The 19,060-nt window shown below is 43.6% G+C and overlaps 1 protein-coding gene across 2 annotated transcripts in view; it reads right to left on the bottom strand.

Annotated features, from left to right (window-relative positions):
* Window positions 1–19,060, bottom strand: part of si:dkey-191m6.4 (rho GTPase-activating protein 22) — a 28,650-nt gene that overhangs the window by 8,437 nt on the left and 1,153 nt on the right. The window contains exons 2-4 of one of the 2 annotated variants that reach the window (XM_062378877.1): window positions 13,089–13,288; window positions 10,109–10,196; window positions 613–741 (exon numbers count right to left, since the gene is read on the bottom strand). In XM_062378877.1, the coding sequence (XP_062234861.1) occupies window positions 613–741; window positions 10,109–10,196; window positions 13,089–13,288 (417 nt within the window). Of the gene's footprint in view, window positions 1–612; window positions 742–4,509; window positions 4,956–10,108; window positions 10,197–13,088; window positions 13,289–19,060 lie in introns of those variants that run through there. The other variant, XM_062378876.1, reaches the window with a different exon arrangement.

Here is a 19,060-nt window from a genome sequence, read left to right as displayed (position 1 = left end):
AGCAATGTAAATATGTCGCAGCTAAGCCTTGAAATCCACAGCTGCCTCAGTCCAGGTTAAAGAGTTGTTGTAACTTTCACAGATGAGGACAAATGAGGAATGTTTCATCAGAACGGCTGGTGGTGGTTTTCAAACTCAATGAGGAAATCTGGATTTTGTTGAATTATACTTCACCTTGCGAATTGGCTATTTCTGCAAAACAATCTTCCCTTTAATTTCAATTGCTGCTCATTCTTTTGAGGTTGGAACATATACTGTATATAAAGATGGACGACATGACAGCTCCGCAAAAGTGAAGCCAAAGCGTCTTGATCGCCCCCTGGTGGCTGGCTGCAGTAAAGGACATAAACTCCTCCTCCTCCACATAAGGGCCAGGATATACTGGATATTAAATACGCATTGGAAAAATCCTGCATCAGTTTAGTATGTAGGTTGTGCACATCCTCAGAAATGAATGAGCAACATGTATGTACATGTATGTAGAGAAGTTCTTCCATGAGAGAGATTTACAGCTACGAGCACACAGCAAACTGCTATAAAAACAGCAGATCTCATGTTATTATGAGACGTGTCAACGTTTTTGGGTTGATTATCAAACCGATTTGACTTTACCTCCTCCAAACGGTGCCCAGATGACTCGCCGTATGGCCTTGACCCAGTCATCCATGTCCGTCTGGGAGTTTGCCATGAGCAGGAAGGATTCATGACTGATTGGTGCCCGGTCCTTCTCTCCTGTTCCACCTACAGGGACAAACAGAAGGGACAAGCAGACGGAAAGTAAATGTTAGTACAGAACAGGCTGCAAATAGTATTTACTGACTTTATCCCATAAGTGGTTGTTGATTACTGGATTTAAAATTTACTTTTTCCTTATTATATTATTTAAATGTGTGCAATATCCCATATTAATTACTTATTTTATTATTTATACTTATTGCCCCTTTTGTATATTATTAGTTTCAATGTCTTTTTTTCAATCTCACTTCTATTCTATTATTAGCTATAAGGCACTAGTTATGCATCAGTCTGTATGCTCTTTATACTTCTATTTTAGTTTTGACTCACTTTTTTAACTTAAAAACGTTGTTTTATTTAGTATACTCTATTCTATTGTATATTGTTGATACTTTAATCTGAGAGCAAGCTGGCAAATTAATTATCTTCTCTTATCTTATTTATCATATCAGAAAAGCGTTTTGTCTGGGATTGACAATCTAATGTGCTATATGGGCTTTTCACCACTAGGTGGCACATTTGCTGCACTTTGGGTGTAGAGTTTTTTCTCAGACCCTCCCTTACTGTAATAATCGTACCAGTTCTCATTTTCATGGAATGAATTTAGTCTGCATTATGAACAGATACATTAATAAAGATGATTTCATACTTTTCCAACATTTCAGAGACACTAAATGTCTAAATACTTAAACATGTATTGAAATACAGCGGAGAGGTGATCAGCTGCTACAAATAGAAACCACATTTACACAGTATTGCTTTCTTTCTGCTACACATTTACATAAATCGGGAGAGAAGGTTGTGTGTTTTCTGTTTGGCCCGAGCCGTTAGTGTTGAAAGATGTTGTTGCCACAGTCACAGTCATTGTTGTCGCAGTCATTTAGCCGTGAGGAGGGAATCCAAATACAAACGGTGGTGCCATAAAGCTAAGTGCCATTGTCACCAAGCTCTGCAAACTCACACTGTCCTGATGAACAACACACCGCAGCCTATCTTCGCATGTGCTCAGTGTGTGTGTGTCTGCCTGTGTGTGTGTGTGAATATGTACAATAGAATTTAAATTAGTCCTTTCATTTGTCCTCAGGAAAAGAGTTGCACTAATCGGCTGAATAAAGAGACAGAGAAACAGACTTAGACGTTACGGAGCCTGTGGGCACGTCCAATACCTAAGTCGTCAGTGAATCGTGACCTGATAAGACACACACACACACACACACACACAAGCAGAGCCACTTAAAATCAATCCCGAAAACCATTGGAACATCCAAGGCTGGAGGGATGAGAGCCCCAAAAGGTCCCTTTTCTAGAGCCAATGAAGATAACACTAGCTACAGACTTTACAGAGACTCACTTAAAACTGAGTTGTTTTCTCAAAGTCCCGGTTCTGAATTTTAATATTAGCTCTTCCACACGCCGATCAGACAGAGGATGACATTTAAGTCTGCACGTTCAAAAAGCTCCTGCTGCGTTTTCAGCGTCTGAGAAGGGAAGATATATCCTTAACAATTATAGCTGCGGTTCTCAAATGTCAGGCGGCTCATAGAAACCGTTGAATGGTAGATAAGTGGACAGGAGTGAGGAAGGGAGACGGGCGGTTTTGACAGTGCAAAGGAAAAGCCATTATCTCGCTGGTGCCACTGTTTGAACTTATTAAATTGACAATACGGGGTGTGATACTCAGCAGGAGAGAGTGGAGGGGCTGCACCGTCAAAGCATCGATAGTCTTCACAAGCCAGTCTGGGTAATGTTTTTCTCAAAGAGGTGGTGATTATGTGTCAGTCATCGCTACTGTAAACCTTGTTACTTTAATAAAAGATGAACATTGTTAGTTAGCTTCCAAAATCATGAGGTGTTGCTCTTGTGTGAGTGTTAAAGAACAGCATTGTGCAAGAAAAACGTGATTGCATCTATTAAGCGTCGAAGAAGTAATTACATTACTCCGATGTTAAAGTCATTGAAAAGCAAATTTGTTTAATTATATATAGATAATCCTAGACCGTATATAAATATGGACGACAGCTATCCACTTCCCCTCCCTATCCAGAAGCAAAGCCAAACTATACAACCACGGCCATGTTGCAGTGCAGAACCAAGAGCTGCAGGAACGATGTCCCACCAAAACATTCGCTCGGCCAATCATGAGTCGTTTTATAGAATCAAATAACAAATTAAAAAGCAATCTTACCAGGATAAATAGCGCTAGCACAAACATCAATGTGATTAGAACTGCCCAAATTACAGAAACCATCTTTGAGAAGAATGTCTTTGACGTGTATGCTTGGTCTTTTATTTCCGTCTGTATGCCATCCACTAACATGGAGGAGGCAAGACTTATGATCTGTGCTGCAGCCAGCCACCAGGTGGTGATCAAGACACCTTAACCCTTGCATTGTTAGTCATAAACCCGCCTCCTCCTTGTAAGTGGATGGAACATGGACCAATCAAATTTTAAACTTTGATTACTTGCCTGAGGCTAAAAATGGGGTGAAAAGTCATGATTGACCGCTGAGACTGACTCAGGATTGGTCAAGAATGTGCGTTGGCGGGACCTTGATTCCGCGGCTCCCTCCACTTCTACTGCAGATTATATTCAACACCATTGAATGTGTTGATGTTCCTTGTCCCTCAGGCTACATCCTCTAGGGATAATGTGACTGATGACTGGTTTGGGATTTCTACAGCTTATTGTTGGCATGTATGAGAGAATGAGAGAAAGATGGAGAGGGTATTACAAAAACATGACTAAGGACCAGTGCAGGTAGAACTGCATCTTAGATCAGTAATTCTGCCTGAACCTGATAATGGAGTCATGGTGATGATACATGTTCAGTCTCACGCTCCAGCAGCTTTCCTTTGTGTGTATTTAAAAAATCAATTCTTCGACTGTGTTTCAGGATTTACGCTCTGCATACTAAACGTCTCATTATTGTGAAATACACATCAGGTCAACTGAAGACCAATGTTTCATGATTAAGTTATTTTGTGCGAGTGGCATCAAAAAGCTATTTCATCAGGTGCAGTAGGGCATTGTTTAGCTGAGCAGCAAAGTGATGGGGTTACAAAGAGCTGAGATAAACATTGAAAAATAATTGAACAATATTTATCAGGTGCTCTTGAACAAACTGCCAGTAAGAACAGGGATAATCAACTACAACCACACACACACATATTTAACATCAACCCTCATCTTAGTTTATCGACCACTGCTGTTGTTTCCCACCGCAACCCTTGTCTACTGTGAGTTACAGTTACACTAGATTTTACTAGAGAGGTTTTGTGTTTGAACGGTCAGTTGTGGAAGAAACTGCCAAGCTATGTAAATAATGGAAGTTGGAAAAGATTTGGCCAGATGACCTTAATCTGCACGTCAGGATACACAAAGATCAGAAGAAAGGGGAGAAGGAGAGATAGAAAAAGAGGAATAAAGCAGATTATCGAAAAAGTTTGTGCATGGCTACACTTAGAAACTCTGGTGAAACAAAACTTTCAACCTTAAAAGTCTGTCGGATCCATAGCAAATTTGAAAGACACAGGAATAGATTCAATTCCAAAGTGTGACAATCTCAACAAATGATGCATCTTGTGTAAAAGCTCCCAGCAAACAGGGGTGAGAACAGGAGTGGGCACCGCCACACTGTGCAGAAAGAAAAGCCATAAAGAGGAGATTGTTCTAAGCATACTGTAAATCCCATCAGTCTCACAGCTACCCAGGCGCTCCGCTCCAGTCTCCACCACACTTGTAAAAAAAAATCTCCAGCATCTGTTTCCCGTTACCTTGGAGATGTTGTTTCTTCAGTCTGTCCGGCTTGCAGCAGACCGGCCCCATGTCTGAGTGATCGGCGCAGGCTGAGGCTGGGACTGGCTCAGGCCTAAAGCTGCGGCGTGAAGAGGCGACCGCTCCACCAGCACCCAGTCCGTTTGGAAGCAGACCAGTACGCAGGTACCACTGACAGCCAGGACCTGCCAGTGAGGCATGCTCGGTGCCAGCGGGGAACCAAACCCGTCAAACGAGTCCCACTTCTTGCTGCTCACTCGCTCATTCGGCCCATTCATTCCCCATTCTCTCTCCTGTCTCTCTCATTCAGCAGTGTGGGCAGCAGGTCCGTTCCCTGAGCCCCCCTGGAGGGAAGCAAATCCCTGAGGAGGAGTGTAACAAGGCTCTCTCTCTCTTTGTCTGTCTCTCTCTCTCCCTCTCTCTCTCTTTGAGTGTGTGAGTGTGAGTGCAGTAACTGGGAGATGGGCTGTCCTCCAGTCTTTGCCAAACAAACTTGTACGCACACACACACACACACACACACACACACACACACACACACACACATACACATGCAGGGAAAGCAGACGTGACCATCAATCTCTGTGAGATACAGGTCGTACAGACTTTGGATTGTTCTTCCTTCACTCAGACAGGATTTAGCCTCATTGTGCAACAATCTGTGACTTTTCATAGAAAAAAAAAAAATCAGCTTTCTATCCAGAGTATACAGTATAACCCAAAACGTTTGAAGGTTCAGGAAACAAAGTGACAGTCTTATCAGAGCCCAGGTGCAATCGGTTACCTATGGATGCTTTAGGAATGAGGTTCTTTCACTGACAATAATCTTAAGTCTAACATCCTTCAATAGGAATAGGTTTCCCCCTGCACAACAAAAACTCTGACCACAAAGTAGAAAGGCTTGTGTTTTGGTTATAGCATGCAGGAGGCAGGAAATGATGCATAAATGATCTCCCTCATTGCTAAAAGCTCTAAAGCCTTGTTGTGTTTCTAAGTTGACAGCTTCGTTGGCGTCCTCTATGTGTCGGCCATCTCTTTTTCATTCTGAAATATTTGTATAGTTCCAGTTTATGGAATACGGAATAACACATCCCAAACATCAATCAACAAAGCCATATGCTCGCTGTGACATTTTCCTGCTGTATTCTCACACAAACTCACGCAGACAAAGAAAAGTCTGGGAAAATGTCCAGAGCAACAGACTTAAACACTTTTAGGCTTTAGACCTGTCAATTTTGTGTATGGTGTAATTGTGTTTGAAAGCCATGGATCAAAATTGGCTAAACAAATATCAGTTGAGATGAACACAATGGCCGAGATGCACAGTTGTGTTAAAGTTAGAGGCCAAATATTATAAGCTTTTTCTGTGTTTCAAATCATGACCCTGAACTCTCACTTGGATTTGTTGGTGTATCGTGGAAAAACCACGGTTACATGCACAGATGGGATACAAGTGTGTGGGCCAGCTCTTAATAATAAATTAGCAGAAGCTGTCACGTTTGCACAGGCACAAGTGTGTTTTGTGTGTGTGCTGTTTTTCCAGATGGCTTAATTGCCTCACACAACCACAACAGAGGGCTTATAGCCTTAAGTCAGCCATTAAATACAAAGAATATTTAAAAATATCCAATTATTTGCCCATTTTCTTCGTGCCTACAGGCTTTGAGACGAGCTCGATTCACACTCGGGCACATGACTGAGGAATCAGCTTTGTTTGGGTGCCCCGCTCGCTGCAGCACACACTGATAAGGAAAACATGGTGGGAGTCCAACTTTTAATTGCTTGCACGCTGAGCTGCGGCTGTTATTTCACTCTGAGGATAAGAGGAAATTACACGAGGTAGCTGGTAGGGTTCTGTGTTCCACGGAGCAAGACTCAAAATGGGTCCTGCAGGATGAATGTGTTCGAGGAGATTTTAATAGCGGCTCCGACCTTGAGAGGGTCGGCCTGTGAGACACGTGCTGAATAATGATGATGATAATGATGATGATAATGCTGAAGATAATGATGAAGATAATATTATTCAACTTTAGCTTAAGAGAGTGTTACCCGTCTGGTTTAATGGTTTGTAATCCACATTCATGGAGGAAAAAAATGCACCGTGCATTGGAGACGTTTAACACAGACAATACAGTGTGTTTATGTATATGTGTGTGTGTGTGTGTGTGTGTGTGTGTGTGTGTGTGTGTGTATGTGTGTGTCAACGGTTTAGCCTCTTGTGGCTACTATCTGTCTTGTATCTACCTTTTGCAACAGGGCTGATTACTCTATAGCTCCACAGTAAACATGACCCATGGACTTGCCCTGTGGCTGAATTCAGGCACACTCTCTCTTTCACACACTCACTCTCAGACAGACTCACTCTCAGACACACACACACACACACACAAACACACAGTCTCAGAAAAGCAAAGTCCATTAGTCAGTGACATGACCCGTATGAGCAGCCAGGGTCCCTGGGCTCCTCTGAAGGACGAGGCTACTGTTACAGTGGACAAAGGTCTGCTGAAAGTGAGTGAAAGCCGGCAGCTGATTTATCAGCATGGATAGGAAAAACCCACCTTCACTTCTGAGTTGACTTGACCTCAAGTTAAAGGTTTATCAGTCTCTAAATACATGTCCTCAGGTTTTTCTAGCATTTGTATGGTAGCAAAGGCAAAGCCACTTTAGGCCTTTGCAGTGCACGACACATTAAATGGCACATTAATTAAAAATCACTCCAGCAGAGCAATCAGTTTCTCAGATCTTCTGAGCTTGGCCTAATATTATGGTCAAAATAGCCAACACCTAACATAAGACAATAACTAGTTATTTGATTATAGTCAAGGTGTCAGTGATAAAAATGAGATGTTATCTGAGCTGCAAATTATTATTTTCATTGTCGACTAATGTGCACATTATTTTCCGATGGGTGTGAGCCTTAAGTGGCCCAAATATCCCGAAACAAATATGTGCCTTTTTTGGCAAACATGCGGTGCTCTAGTCGAGGTGTGATATGGATGTGAACCTAAAGTGGCCCGTGTGGCAAATGGTGAAAATGGCCCAATTAGCACAAAACACATTGGGGCCACCTTTGGCTCCTTTGGGTGATATACAGTATTGCTATAGCTTAGTTGTGGCCCAGATTTGGCAAACAGGAGCAGTGTGCCCAAGTACCATCATTCTTTGCTGGATGTGGGCCAGATGGCAGAGTGGATGTGAAACAGTCTGGACCAAATCTGGGCCAAAAAATGCAGCTATGAGGGTTCAGTCTGTAAAACATCAGGAAACAGTGAAAAATGTCCCAGTGTCCAAGGTGACACAGGTCACATGGAGTACAATGCTATGCTTGGTTTTCCGTTACAAGCTAGTCACACACTGCTGGCACAGATATCAAGTGCAAAGGAAAATTCGGCATAGGCATTAGAGGAGCCAGGAATCGAACCATCGACCATCTGGTTAGTGGACGACCCACTCTAAATCCAATCTTATGAAACTATTGCTGTTGATCGACTAATTGCTGCATCTCTAGATCCTTGTGTACTCTGATCAGTGAAGCCTGAGGTGTCCCACAGTGACACTGAGGAGGTAAATGTGGCACGAAGAGACTGGAAGTCATTTGTGTAAAAGAGCATTAGAATTCATTGAGCTAATACCCGATCAGAGTTTTGCCAGATTCTCCAAACAGTTGCCACATGGTGAAACCGCGAGGTCTCTCCGCTTGAAGCTTTATCGCAATCCTGTCTGTTTGCACATGGAGAAGAAGCACTACTTCTTACACAGTATGGAGTCTAAGGGAAATCTTCGAGCCTAATCATGTCATACAACAGAAGAGAATAAAGCCTCTGTAAGCCGATTATAAGGTGCAGAGAGAGAGAGAGAGCAACTCATGTGTTCCTCCCCCCAGGAACCAACACATGTAATGTGCTGTGAACACGGGGACTGAAAAGAGGAAAATTGTAATAAGGATCACACTGAAATAAACTTAGGCTACATCCACACTGCCACATTTTCATTTGAAAGGGCATCAACTATTCTACGTATGCCCACTCTACTCCCAAGTTTTAAAACCGCTAAAACTGTGGTTGGGCGAAAACTGAGACGTTTGGAAATGTTGCGGTAGCCACTCGCAACCACTTACTGATTGGGTCACAACCTTTTCAGTTTGAAAACACAAGGACGTTTGCAGCCTCACACTTCTGCTGGATTATCCACAATGAAAAGAGACACTTTACACAATTTCAAATTTGATCCAATGCAACACCTAAAGCAACACTTTTAGCGATCTCTCCTCATGTGAAGAGTTTCTGCCTTGATCCTTCGAGCTTCTGCTTACTCGCCATCCTTCTTGACTCTTTACCCACCTGACCACTGCCCTTTCTCTGCCTTTCCCTCCCTGCCCTGATTTCCTCCTGCAGGGCGCAAGAAGCTATAAGTCAAATGCTCATCGGAGGCTTCGCACCCCTCTGCGACGTTGACAGGCCATAAAGAAAACACACAAGCCTGGCAGCCACTCCAAACACAAAGCGAGACCTGCCAAGCAAACACTGACAGAATGACGGAGTGATGCAGACAACCAGAGGGATTCCATACGGTTGTATGGTTCTTACAACTTATATTTCACATTATATATAAGGGTCAAATACACACAACAACAAACTAACGCTTCAAAACAAAAAGAAACATACTACCGATTGAGTAAAACCATGAAAGACCAAGGAAAGTCAATCTAAGTAACGTGCTCCTGTTTCTGTTAGGCTGCGACACGTGGAGCAACCAACAAGTCCTGCAGGCACGGCAATGATGGAAACGCCATTTTGTTTTTCAATTTATTTCATATCTGGATGTGGCCAGAGTTTGACTTTCCCACTTCAGGAGCTGGAAATGAAATACCGGTTGCTGGTGTCAGCAGCTCTGATGTCGTGAGTAGTGGGATTAGGAGATTGACCACCGCAGCAGCTAATCCTTGGCGAACAATGCCCCCTGCTGGCAAAATGCTGAATAGCGACCAGCGAGTGGACGTACTTTTCCTGCAGCTTTTCCTTTATTTTCTACCTTTTTTTTTAAAGGATCTTATTTAATATTATAGTTGATTTATTGTTGTTTAAGCCTCTCTTGAAGCACTTTCTTAAAAGGAGTGCTATACAAATAAAGTTTGTTATTTTTACAAACAGGGCAATAATGGCAAGTCAGCAAAATATAACCTCATTGGTGGAGGTAACAGAATGAACCTCCAAGGTAAATTAACTGAACGATGCAACTGATCAGTCCTTCTTTAAAAAGGAACCGTGAAGGCCGCAAAAAAAATGCACTATGTGTGAAACGCATACACAATGGACACATAGGAAATGTTCCTCAGTGGAGAGTAATGAAACAATAACAGGACCAAGAGCATAAAGGTTACTTACAGCAACATGTGCACAAAAAGTCACAGTGAATGAAATAACTCAGATGAAATATTAGATCCAGCGCGGCTCGAGCAATGACGAGGGGGGGATAGTGAAAGTGAAATCTGTGTCTGTGTGAGACGGCAGTGTAATTAAACAGAACTGTGGTGAATGTGGGAGGAAGAGGAGTAGGACAAGGAGGAGGAAGAGGAGGAGCTCTTGGATCCCTCACCTGGTACGATCTCGAAGAGGTGTCTTCCTGGTTCGTCCGGGTTCGCTGTGAGTTCATTCACCTGGCAGCCCTGCAGAGGAATACAGCCCTGGAACAGACACACCCACACATGTTCAGATTCAATTCAATTCATTTAAATTGCATTCACATTTCAAATTATTCAAACACTTAAATGGGAAGGATGGCATTTTCTTCTTCTTCCTTCAAGGCAATCGTTCTTCACTTGTTCCTTCCTTCCCTCACCCCCTCGTTATTCATACACATGCTCCGTCACTTCTTACTTTTAGTTTTGGCCTTCTTCCTTACTTTTTTCTTTCCTCCCTTCACTTCCTTTTTCTTCACTCGCTTACACGCTCCATCTCTTCTGTCTTAAAAACGGTCCTAGGGTTAACCCTAACCCTAACCCTTCCTTAACCCCTCTAAAACTGAACAGGAACCCTTCCTTCCTTCCTTCCTTCCTTCCTTCCTTCCTTCCTTCCTTCCTTCCTTTCTTCTTTCCTTCCTTTCAATCATAAACCCCTCTGAAAGAGAAGAGGTACCCTTCCTTCCTTCCTTCCTTCCTTCCTTCCACTCATTGACCCATCTAACACTGAACAGGCACACACACAGATTATCAGAATACATTATCTAGATCAATACCTATTTAGCCCTGAGAACTGAGGCCAAGTGAGCTGCATGGAGATGCCAGCGTGTTTGTAGTTCGGCGCCGTTAATCTGCGCACTGGCATCCTCCATCAAACTGGGAGCGGAGTTCTGCCAAAAGCCGCCTCAACCGGAGGGCCGGGCTGTCGCCAGTATTAGTCGCCATGGCAACAAATGGAAGGGGTGGGAGCTGTAGATGGATAGAGCCACAGGGGCAGGGCAGCAACCAGGGGGGGAGGAGAGCTCCCAAGGGTGCTATGTGCTCAGAATCACACGAGTAGCTGGCGGGCGATGAATGAATAAGAAAAGGCAAACACGTAACCGAGAACACAAATCACACGGGCCAGCTGCAGGAGGAGAAAAGTGTGGGTTAGTTTGCGCTCTTCAGTGTCGTAGACCCGAAGCGCGGTGACACAGTGACTCTGAAGTACAGCAGTCACTGTCAAGGAGAGGTTGCATACGTGATCTGTCAACCAGACATTTACAGGCCAGGGCCAGATCTGTGTATCGTTATACAAACACACATTACACACTTGTTTATCGAAGGGTACCATGTGCACGGGCCCTAAATCCAGCTGTCCAATGTTAAATACATGCCACAGAGCTCTGACCCCCTCTTTCAACAGCCAATAGTGGACCCCAAGCCGCAGCAGCTGCAACTCTTTCCCCTTCTCACCAAGATCTCTCTTGACATCTCTGTTGCTGTCTTTTTCACCCTGAGTTCAGCTTTTTCTTTTGGGGTTTTTAAATGTTTGCGTCTGTCGCTAGAAACGTCATCAACTCGCCCACTCGCTCCCGGTGAGTCCTGTGGAGGATCTCCAGCTGTGTTCTCACACCGGCTCCTTCCGACATTCTACTAGTGGAATGACGAAACTCTCTCACTCAGACATACTCCACACGTACAGCCCCTCTGGTGAATGTCTGGAGGATCCCTGCAGTCTATCACATCTCCACCACCACCCATGTGTTTGTTTTGTTTCTGAAGTCCATTTCTTTCAGAAGCGGTTTTATCTTCTCAGGTTGAAAAGAAAATAAAACCTGTAGGGTCGGTCTCGCCCTTTACCTCCACCATTTTTTCTTCTTGGCAATGCAGGGGGGAGGGGGGGCATCTCTTTCTGTTATAATGACCCACCCACACCCCCCCTTAAACGCCCACCACCACTCCCAGCCTCCAATTTCCAATCGATTAGAAGATGAGAGGGAGAAAAAATGGCCAGAATGACACTTTCACACACATCCGGCTCTCAGAGGGGGAGGGTGTGTGTGTGTGTGTGTATGTGTACACAGAAGTGTGCATGTCTCTGAGTGTGTGTGCATTTAGCCATGTGTTGAATCTCCTGGGAGTAGCAAATCGATGTGGGCTGGATGAGTATTGGCAAGGTCTGATTAAAGACAGTCTGTCGAAGCCTTCAGTCATTTGTTCCCCACAGAATGGAGACTGTGTGGAGGAGAGCACGTCACTTTGTGTGTGCGTGTGTGTGTGTGTCCATGATGACAAGGAGTGAAAGACAGTGATGGCAGACGGCTGGGGTCTTTTTCTCTTCTGAGTGAAAACAGCAGGATATCAATGAAAGCGTCAACATTTCTGTCACGATGATTAGTGTATGTTTTAATAATGTGTAATAACATGTGTGTGTGTGCGTGTGTGTGTCAGAAATGTGAGCCAGCACCTGGAAAAAAAGATACGTGCACGTCTCAACAAAGAATGAGTGGGATCGATTTGTTCTGTGAATATCTTTATGATATTGCTCCACTGGAAGAGGAAACCAGGCGTCTCATGTTGCAGTACAGTGTCCTGAGCTCTGGGTGATTCACCATTAGCACTGACAAGAAATGAATGAAGGCCCTGTTGCAGTCTGCAGCTGGAGGATGTCAAATGTGGACTCCACCACTGACTGACATGTTTGTGTAGCGATGCTGGTCCAGCTGTCAACATCTTCTTGTGCATCTTAGATTTATTTTTATTAACTCGCCAATATTTGTTGCAGTATTCAGGTAAGATTTGGTCTGTTACTCCTTCTAAGGCCAGAGGATGTTGCACCTTGTAAACCCAATGAGGCAAATTGTGATTTTTGAATATGGGCTATACAAATAAAATTTGATTGATTGATTAATTGGTTTGCAGACTGGTGTGAATCTGACATTGTTGTGTTGATAGTTCAGCAGGAAGTAGCCTTTTCCTTTTCAATGAAGAAAATGATTGAACATTTTCCTTTTAAACATTAAGCTATATCTGCTTTTTATTAGCACATCACAATATGATCCCTCAGGCCAAAGGGCGACTCAGAGTTTCACTGAAAGCGTATCCCACTGTGTGTAAAAAAGTCATGGGCATCACCTGTGGTTTGGTCTCTTCCTCGTCTTTGTAGAAGTACAGCTGATCCGAGCGCAGCACAAACCATCGCAGCTGCCAGTTCTTCATGATGCTGCGCTGCTTCTTCAGCCAGCCAGCCTTCAGGGCCCCCTCCTGGAGGCTGGGGGAGGCCGGCCGGCATGGGCCCCGCGACACCTCGCCCATCACCATGCTCTTGGACCTGGCTACAAACACACACACATCAGGCATTTTAATTCAGTGTATATACAAGCAGTCAGAAAGCAAAGGGCTGGGTAGGTCAGAGGGGGTGGAATTGGTTGGTGCTGGCTCGTGTCTTTTCATTTTCTCTGTAATTGGAGCGTGCGCTCTCCCTCACTCTGTATGCTGCACACACACACACACGCTCTGCCAGGCGCCTCAGCCATGAACACACACACATACACACATGCTGCCTTCTGCCCCGAGAGGCTACGCCTTTAGATGAAGGGGGAGAGGGACTGCAGAGAAGCTGCGATGATAGCACAGAGCAGATAAAATACAGACTGTGAGGGGGGGTGGGGGGGGTGAACACAAACACACCCACCTACACACATAGCCTCAGGTGACAGGGAATCCCCCATCAATTTCGGAAGGTCCTTGACAGAGACTTATTGTGTGTTGCCAGTAGAACAGCAGAGGCTTTTGAGCTGAAATAATAGGACCACATGGGATTGGCTGACTGGCTGCCTGAATCACTCTCAACAAACCGGTCTAGCCTGAACTCAGACAAGGACACATTTGAAAGGGAAGGGATGGTTCGTCCCCATAGAGCCTCTCACATCCTCCTGGTATTAGATCAGAGCTTTGTGGGAAAATCGATTGCAGTGATAACGTGTATCATTTCAGACTCCTTTAAAACAGCTGACTTTGGAAAACACACAAGACCATCATGGATGTTGAGGGGGAATTTGTTTACACGCCGGCTGAAACGAACGAAAATGGCCAGAGGGCTCAATCCTGGTCAGTCAAATAAGACAATTCTATTTGATGATCATGTATAATTTATAAAAAAATCAATTGTGCAGACATCCTCCCTGCTGGTGCACATTTTGTGCAACACGCACACACACACGATCAATGCTCAGATGGCGCAGAGGGAGTAAGGCGATGGATAAATGGGGAAGGGGGGTAGAAAATCAATCTCTATTCTGTTTTATTGTCTCATCTCTGTGCCTCATACATACATATAGTTTTAAGCACATGGCTCATGTCATTTTTATTCCATCTCACAATCTGTCTTGTCAGTCAGCAGAGCCTGTTGATCCTCAGAGATGCGCTGAATGAAGAATAAGTGAAGTTCTGTGGTTTGGGGCAGTTTAATGAGTGTGATACTTCAATTTCAAAGCAAGCCGTGTGCCTGGTCTTCGTAGGTGAAACGTTTTCTTGGCTGTGAATTGGCTTTAATATATGAATATAAATGTTCATGTTTGCCAGTGATATTAGGAAGACGATTCAAATATCTTAAGTCAAAACTGTCACCTCAGGAAATAGAGCAGGCCACAGCAGCAGCTTTAATTAAACACAGATGTTGGATACTTTACCCATTTGTTGGCGAAAGACTTATTATTTTTCGTTGGCCAAATATATTTGACCATTTTAGGTCCAATGTTTACTTGAAAAGAATCTGTTTGGATTCTGTGAAAAAAAATCTGCTTGTTTCCTACATAACAAAATAGTTTTGGTCCAGATTTGGCCCATTCCCCACATTTGACCCACAACCGACCCACATGGAATGATGGCACATGGGCGGTCCGCTCCGGTTTGCCAGACCTTGGCCACAAGTAAGCCATCGCAATATCGCATGTCAACCAAATGTGCCGAAGGTTGCTTGAATTAGATTGGTGCTATTTGGATCATATTCACCATTTCACATACAGATTACAACTAGAGCGCCGCATGTTTGCCAAAAAAGTCACACATTTGAGCCACGTTTGCTGCTTTGCTTTACTCTACTGGGCAACTTTAAGCTCACAATCCATTTTGTTCAGGCTTCTATTGACCTTGGCTTTTCTAATTTTCTCATCCATCTTGTAGTGATTCCAGTCTTTTCCAGCTTTGTATTTTCACTCCCCTACTCTGTCTCCCTCCATTTCTCTTACTTTGACTCGCTCTAATTCTTCCCTCTCTCTTTACATTAAGCACTACCGGCACACACACACACACACACACACACACAGACACACACACACACACACACACACACACACAAAGATTAATGCTTTCATCACTGGCACCTAATTAAAGCAGTTTTTGTCCTGTAAATTCCTTTATGGATTAGAGGCACAGGCTAATTATTTCTAATGTTTTTGAGAACTAGGTTCATTTTAAGTATTGAAAAGGGCTCCTCCAAGAGAGTCATTTAAAACAGTATTTGAGGAGAGGATTGTGAACATCATAATTTTTGCTAAAGAGGCTATTCTCAAGTTACTGCTCAAACTCAGCGGCTATCGCAGGTCATTTCTCATGGATAGTGACTTTACCAATTATTGGAGTAATTTTGTTCTCTCCTTATAATAATTAATAACTGAATCCAAATAAATGAGTTAGTGGAAAAACTGCAAACAGCAATCACTGATAGAGAACATATACAAAATCTGTGGTATTTAAACACAGATTGTATTTGCAAAGCCATTTTAAAATCGTGGTTTCTGAGCTCTTAAAATGGCTCGATGCCTCCAGGACTCCTTTAGGGTTAATATTCTACTTGTTCGGTCACCAACAACATCTTAGACAATCACTACCTCTGCCACCCTTTCTATGTATCTCCATCATGGGGGAACTGGTCCAGTGGCAGTGATGATTTGGAAAAGCAAACCTAAACCAAAAAGTGTTACATTAAACCCTGATGGGCACAGGGTCGCAGTCTTTCAGTCTCCTTCCCTGTCCTTTTTCCTCACCTCATCAAATCCCTCCATGAGTCTCTGTCCTTGTCTGAACCCGTGTTTGCATAAAAGAGCACCGTTGTTCGACACATCAGCTGCCTGGATCACAGACAGTGGAACGTACAGTGGCTGATGATTCATGCCTGAGTCACAACAACTGATATTTGAGCGTGTGTGTGTTCCAAGCACGACTACCAACTACACGCTGCGCCAATTTGGACCTTCTGCTCAGAGTGATTCAGACCTTCCTTTGCGTGGGTGGAGCTGCTCTGGGATCACTTCTCCCTCCATCAGCCACAGGGCTGAAAATACACTGTTTTACTGTAAATGTGCCCTTTATGTATAATCACTGCAATTCACATGAGACAGAGAGGGTAATTGTGGCTCATCCATTTACAGTAGCTACCAGTTGAAGAAAGGCAGAGTCTTATTATGGGGTCAACGTCATGCCTGATGGTGTGTGCCGATGTAGCCTGTCCACATTTTTCATCATGATGAACCCCAATGATAACAGATGTAAATAGACCCCATGTGTCATGTTATTTCAGGGTGGTCGATGAATAACAGAGCTGAATGTCCAGGAATAGCATGAGCTCACAGGCTACATGACATAATATCAAGAACAAGCATGTTGGTGGACAGGGGGCACTAAGTGGCCTGTAAACACTTCATCAAACCTAAACTTCACCTACAATTTGCAGCCAAACAGACTTCAGTACCTAAACCAACAGTTATGAGACAGGAGTCTGCTGTGCAAAGGTGGTTTTTGAATAAAATGAAAGACTAGTCTGTTGATTAGAGAGCTAGTTGACCTGCATCTGTTTACGTCATCAAGCCTCTAGCTCGACCTGTTTCACTGTGCTCAATGTAGTAAGACTGCGACTTGGACCATTACAAGCTCATGACAAAAGTCCATACAGGACATGTTTATGAAAATCGACTTCCTTTTATCACCTGAGTTGAGCATTTCTTCACACACAACACAAACAGTGATAGGTTTTATGGTGTTTTAGGTCCATTTTGACTGATCTCTATTAACAATTACCTGCAAATGAATGCAGATACATGACTAAGCCAAGCTGCCTCCGGGCAACCAAAGCCTGCTGCTTGAGCCAAACTAAATTTGCTTCTCTTAACTTTCAGTCACCCAAATTAAAACACACACCTCCACCACTCAGACCTCCATTACCTCACCTTCCAACTCGCTACAAAGAGGGCTCACTATATTCTTATGGACGGTGCCATTAGACGTAAATAGGTATCTGCAAGTGGTCAAACATGAATGTCATTGTTAGAAACATTAAGGTGTAGAAATAGGCTAGTCATTGACAGATCAAATGAGAAATGCAAGAACTGAAAAAGACAATCCTGTAAAGAACGAGTGCTCCGTCCATATCAAGCTGGACTCAGCAGTGTCAAGTCTAAGAATGCAAGTTATGTTACAATGTGAACAAATGGTTGTCTAAAGACTCATATCAAAACACAAGTGGTAGAACACATGAAAGGACATTTGATGCCCCACACACACACAAACACAATCTCTCTCTCTCTCTCTCTCTCTCTCTCTCTCTCTCTCTCTCTCTCTGAGGCTTCTGTGATGTCACTTAATGCAGTTCGGAGTCTTATATTTATCACAAGCAGGAAATGGATGTACGGCTCTCATGCGCTTCAGGGAGGAGCCCATCCATTAGGATGGCGAGGCGGGTTTTCTACAATAGGTAGACAACGCTACACATATGGTTAAATCACTTACACACACACGCACACGTGCCCACGCACACAGGCATTCCAGAGGAATTCAATTTCATTAATTTGGTTGTTGTATAGTGATTTATGGCTGGTCGAAAATGGCAGAGTTACAGGTGCATCTGGGCGTAACTTCCAGTTAGCCTATCAATGTTGATTAATGTGTTAACCATCAGTTGTGTGTGTGGGTGTATGTGTGTATGTGTGTTTGTGTGTGTGTGTGGCCAATAATGTGCAGCCTGTGCGTGAAAGCTGCGGTGAAGTGGAACTGATCTGCAGTAGCGGGTGGGTGTGTGCATAGCTGTGCATTACCGTGCACGTTATCTCCCTGTGCACGTTATCTGCGTGTGTCAGTGTGCACATTCATTTCTCATCCACGCTGACTGCTCTTGCTCACAGCCTCTAGTCGTGAGGGAGTTCGTTCGTACATGCTTCAAACAGGCAGAGTGTCAGGGTGTCGCTACACTGCAGGACTTTGATCATAAAACCATGGTAACGCAGATCAAGAAGACGCAGCATGAGAATGAAGCAGCTGATATGTGGGCAATTAAAGCTGCTACTAGATGTCTGATGCCAGCCATGGAAAAATGTAGCTCTATTGCAGCTTAGTATGTCAATGGCTTTTTGCAGGTCAGATTGTTCTTTCATTAAGCAGATATGATGAATTGATTTCTGGCACTACCCGACTGATCGGCAGGTAGAAGACGAGCTAACCTTCAAAATTCAAACACATCCTCATTCCGCTGTCCCCCCCTGTCCACGTGTCCTCTACCAGGGTCCTAAATGTACCCAAGGTCTTATCATCAAATATGTCAGGGCTTATTGTGGGAACTCGTCAGCACTGCAGTTTGATTCTTAGCTAGTACAGGCCAATACCTGCGTGAGCTTATCAGCTTATTAGGTTAAGGTGTAAGGGGTATGGTACCAATATTAATGAAATGGTGAACTGGGGAACATCAAATCTTGGGTACGTAGGGCATTAGCGATAAAGGACCTTGGTAACGATTGGAATAAGGAAAATAGGACCTTGGAAACATAGGACTTTGGGCATTAGGAATATGTGAACTCTGAAACGTAAGGTTTTGAGACATAGGACCTTGGAAATATTGGTGTTGGAAATGTGGGCCAATAGGATCAAAGGACCATTGGAACAAAAGGAACATAGGACTTAAGCATGGGATGGTTGAAACATTATAAAACAGTCCTTTCTATACAGTAAAGCTAAGCTAGTTATCTTTTCACTTTAGGATCATGAATGCTGCAGCTATAAAATAGCAATAAAAGGTTCAATGACATCAAATCGTACTTTGAGGGTGTTCATTGACATTC

The sequence above is a fragment of the Platichthys flesus genome, chromosome 20, assembly GCF_949316205.1.
Source record: "Platichthys flesus chromosome 20, fPlaFle2.1, whole genome shotgun sequence".
Taxonomy (NCBI): domain Eukaryota; kingdom Metazoa; phylum Chordata; class Actinopteri; order Pleuronectiformes; family Pleuronectidae; genus Platichthys; species Platichthys flesus.
The sequence above is the reverse complement of the archived record's forward strand: the minus strand, read 5'-3'. Positions and strand labels throughout refer to the sequence as shown.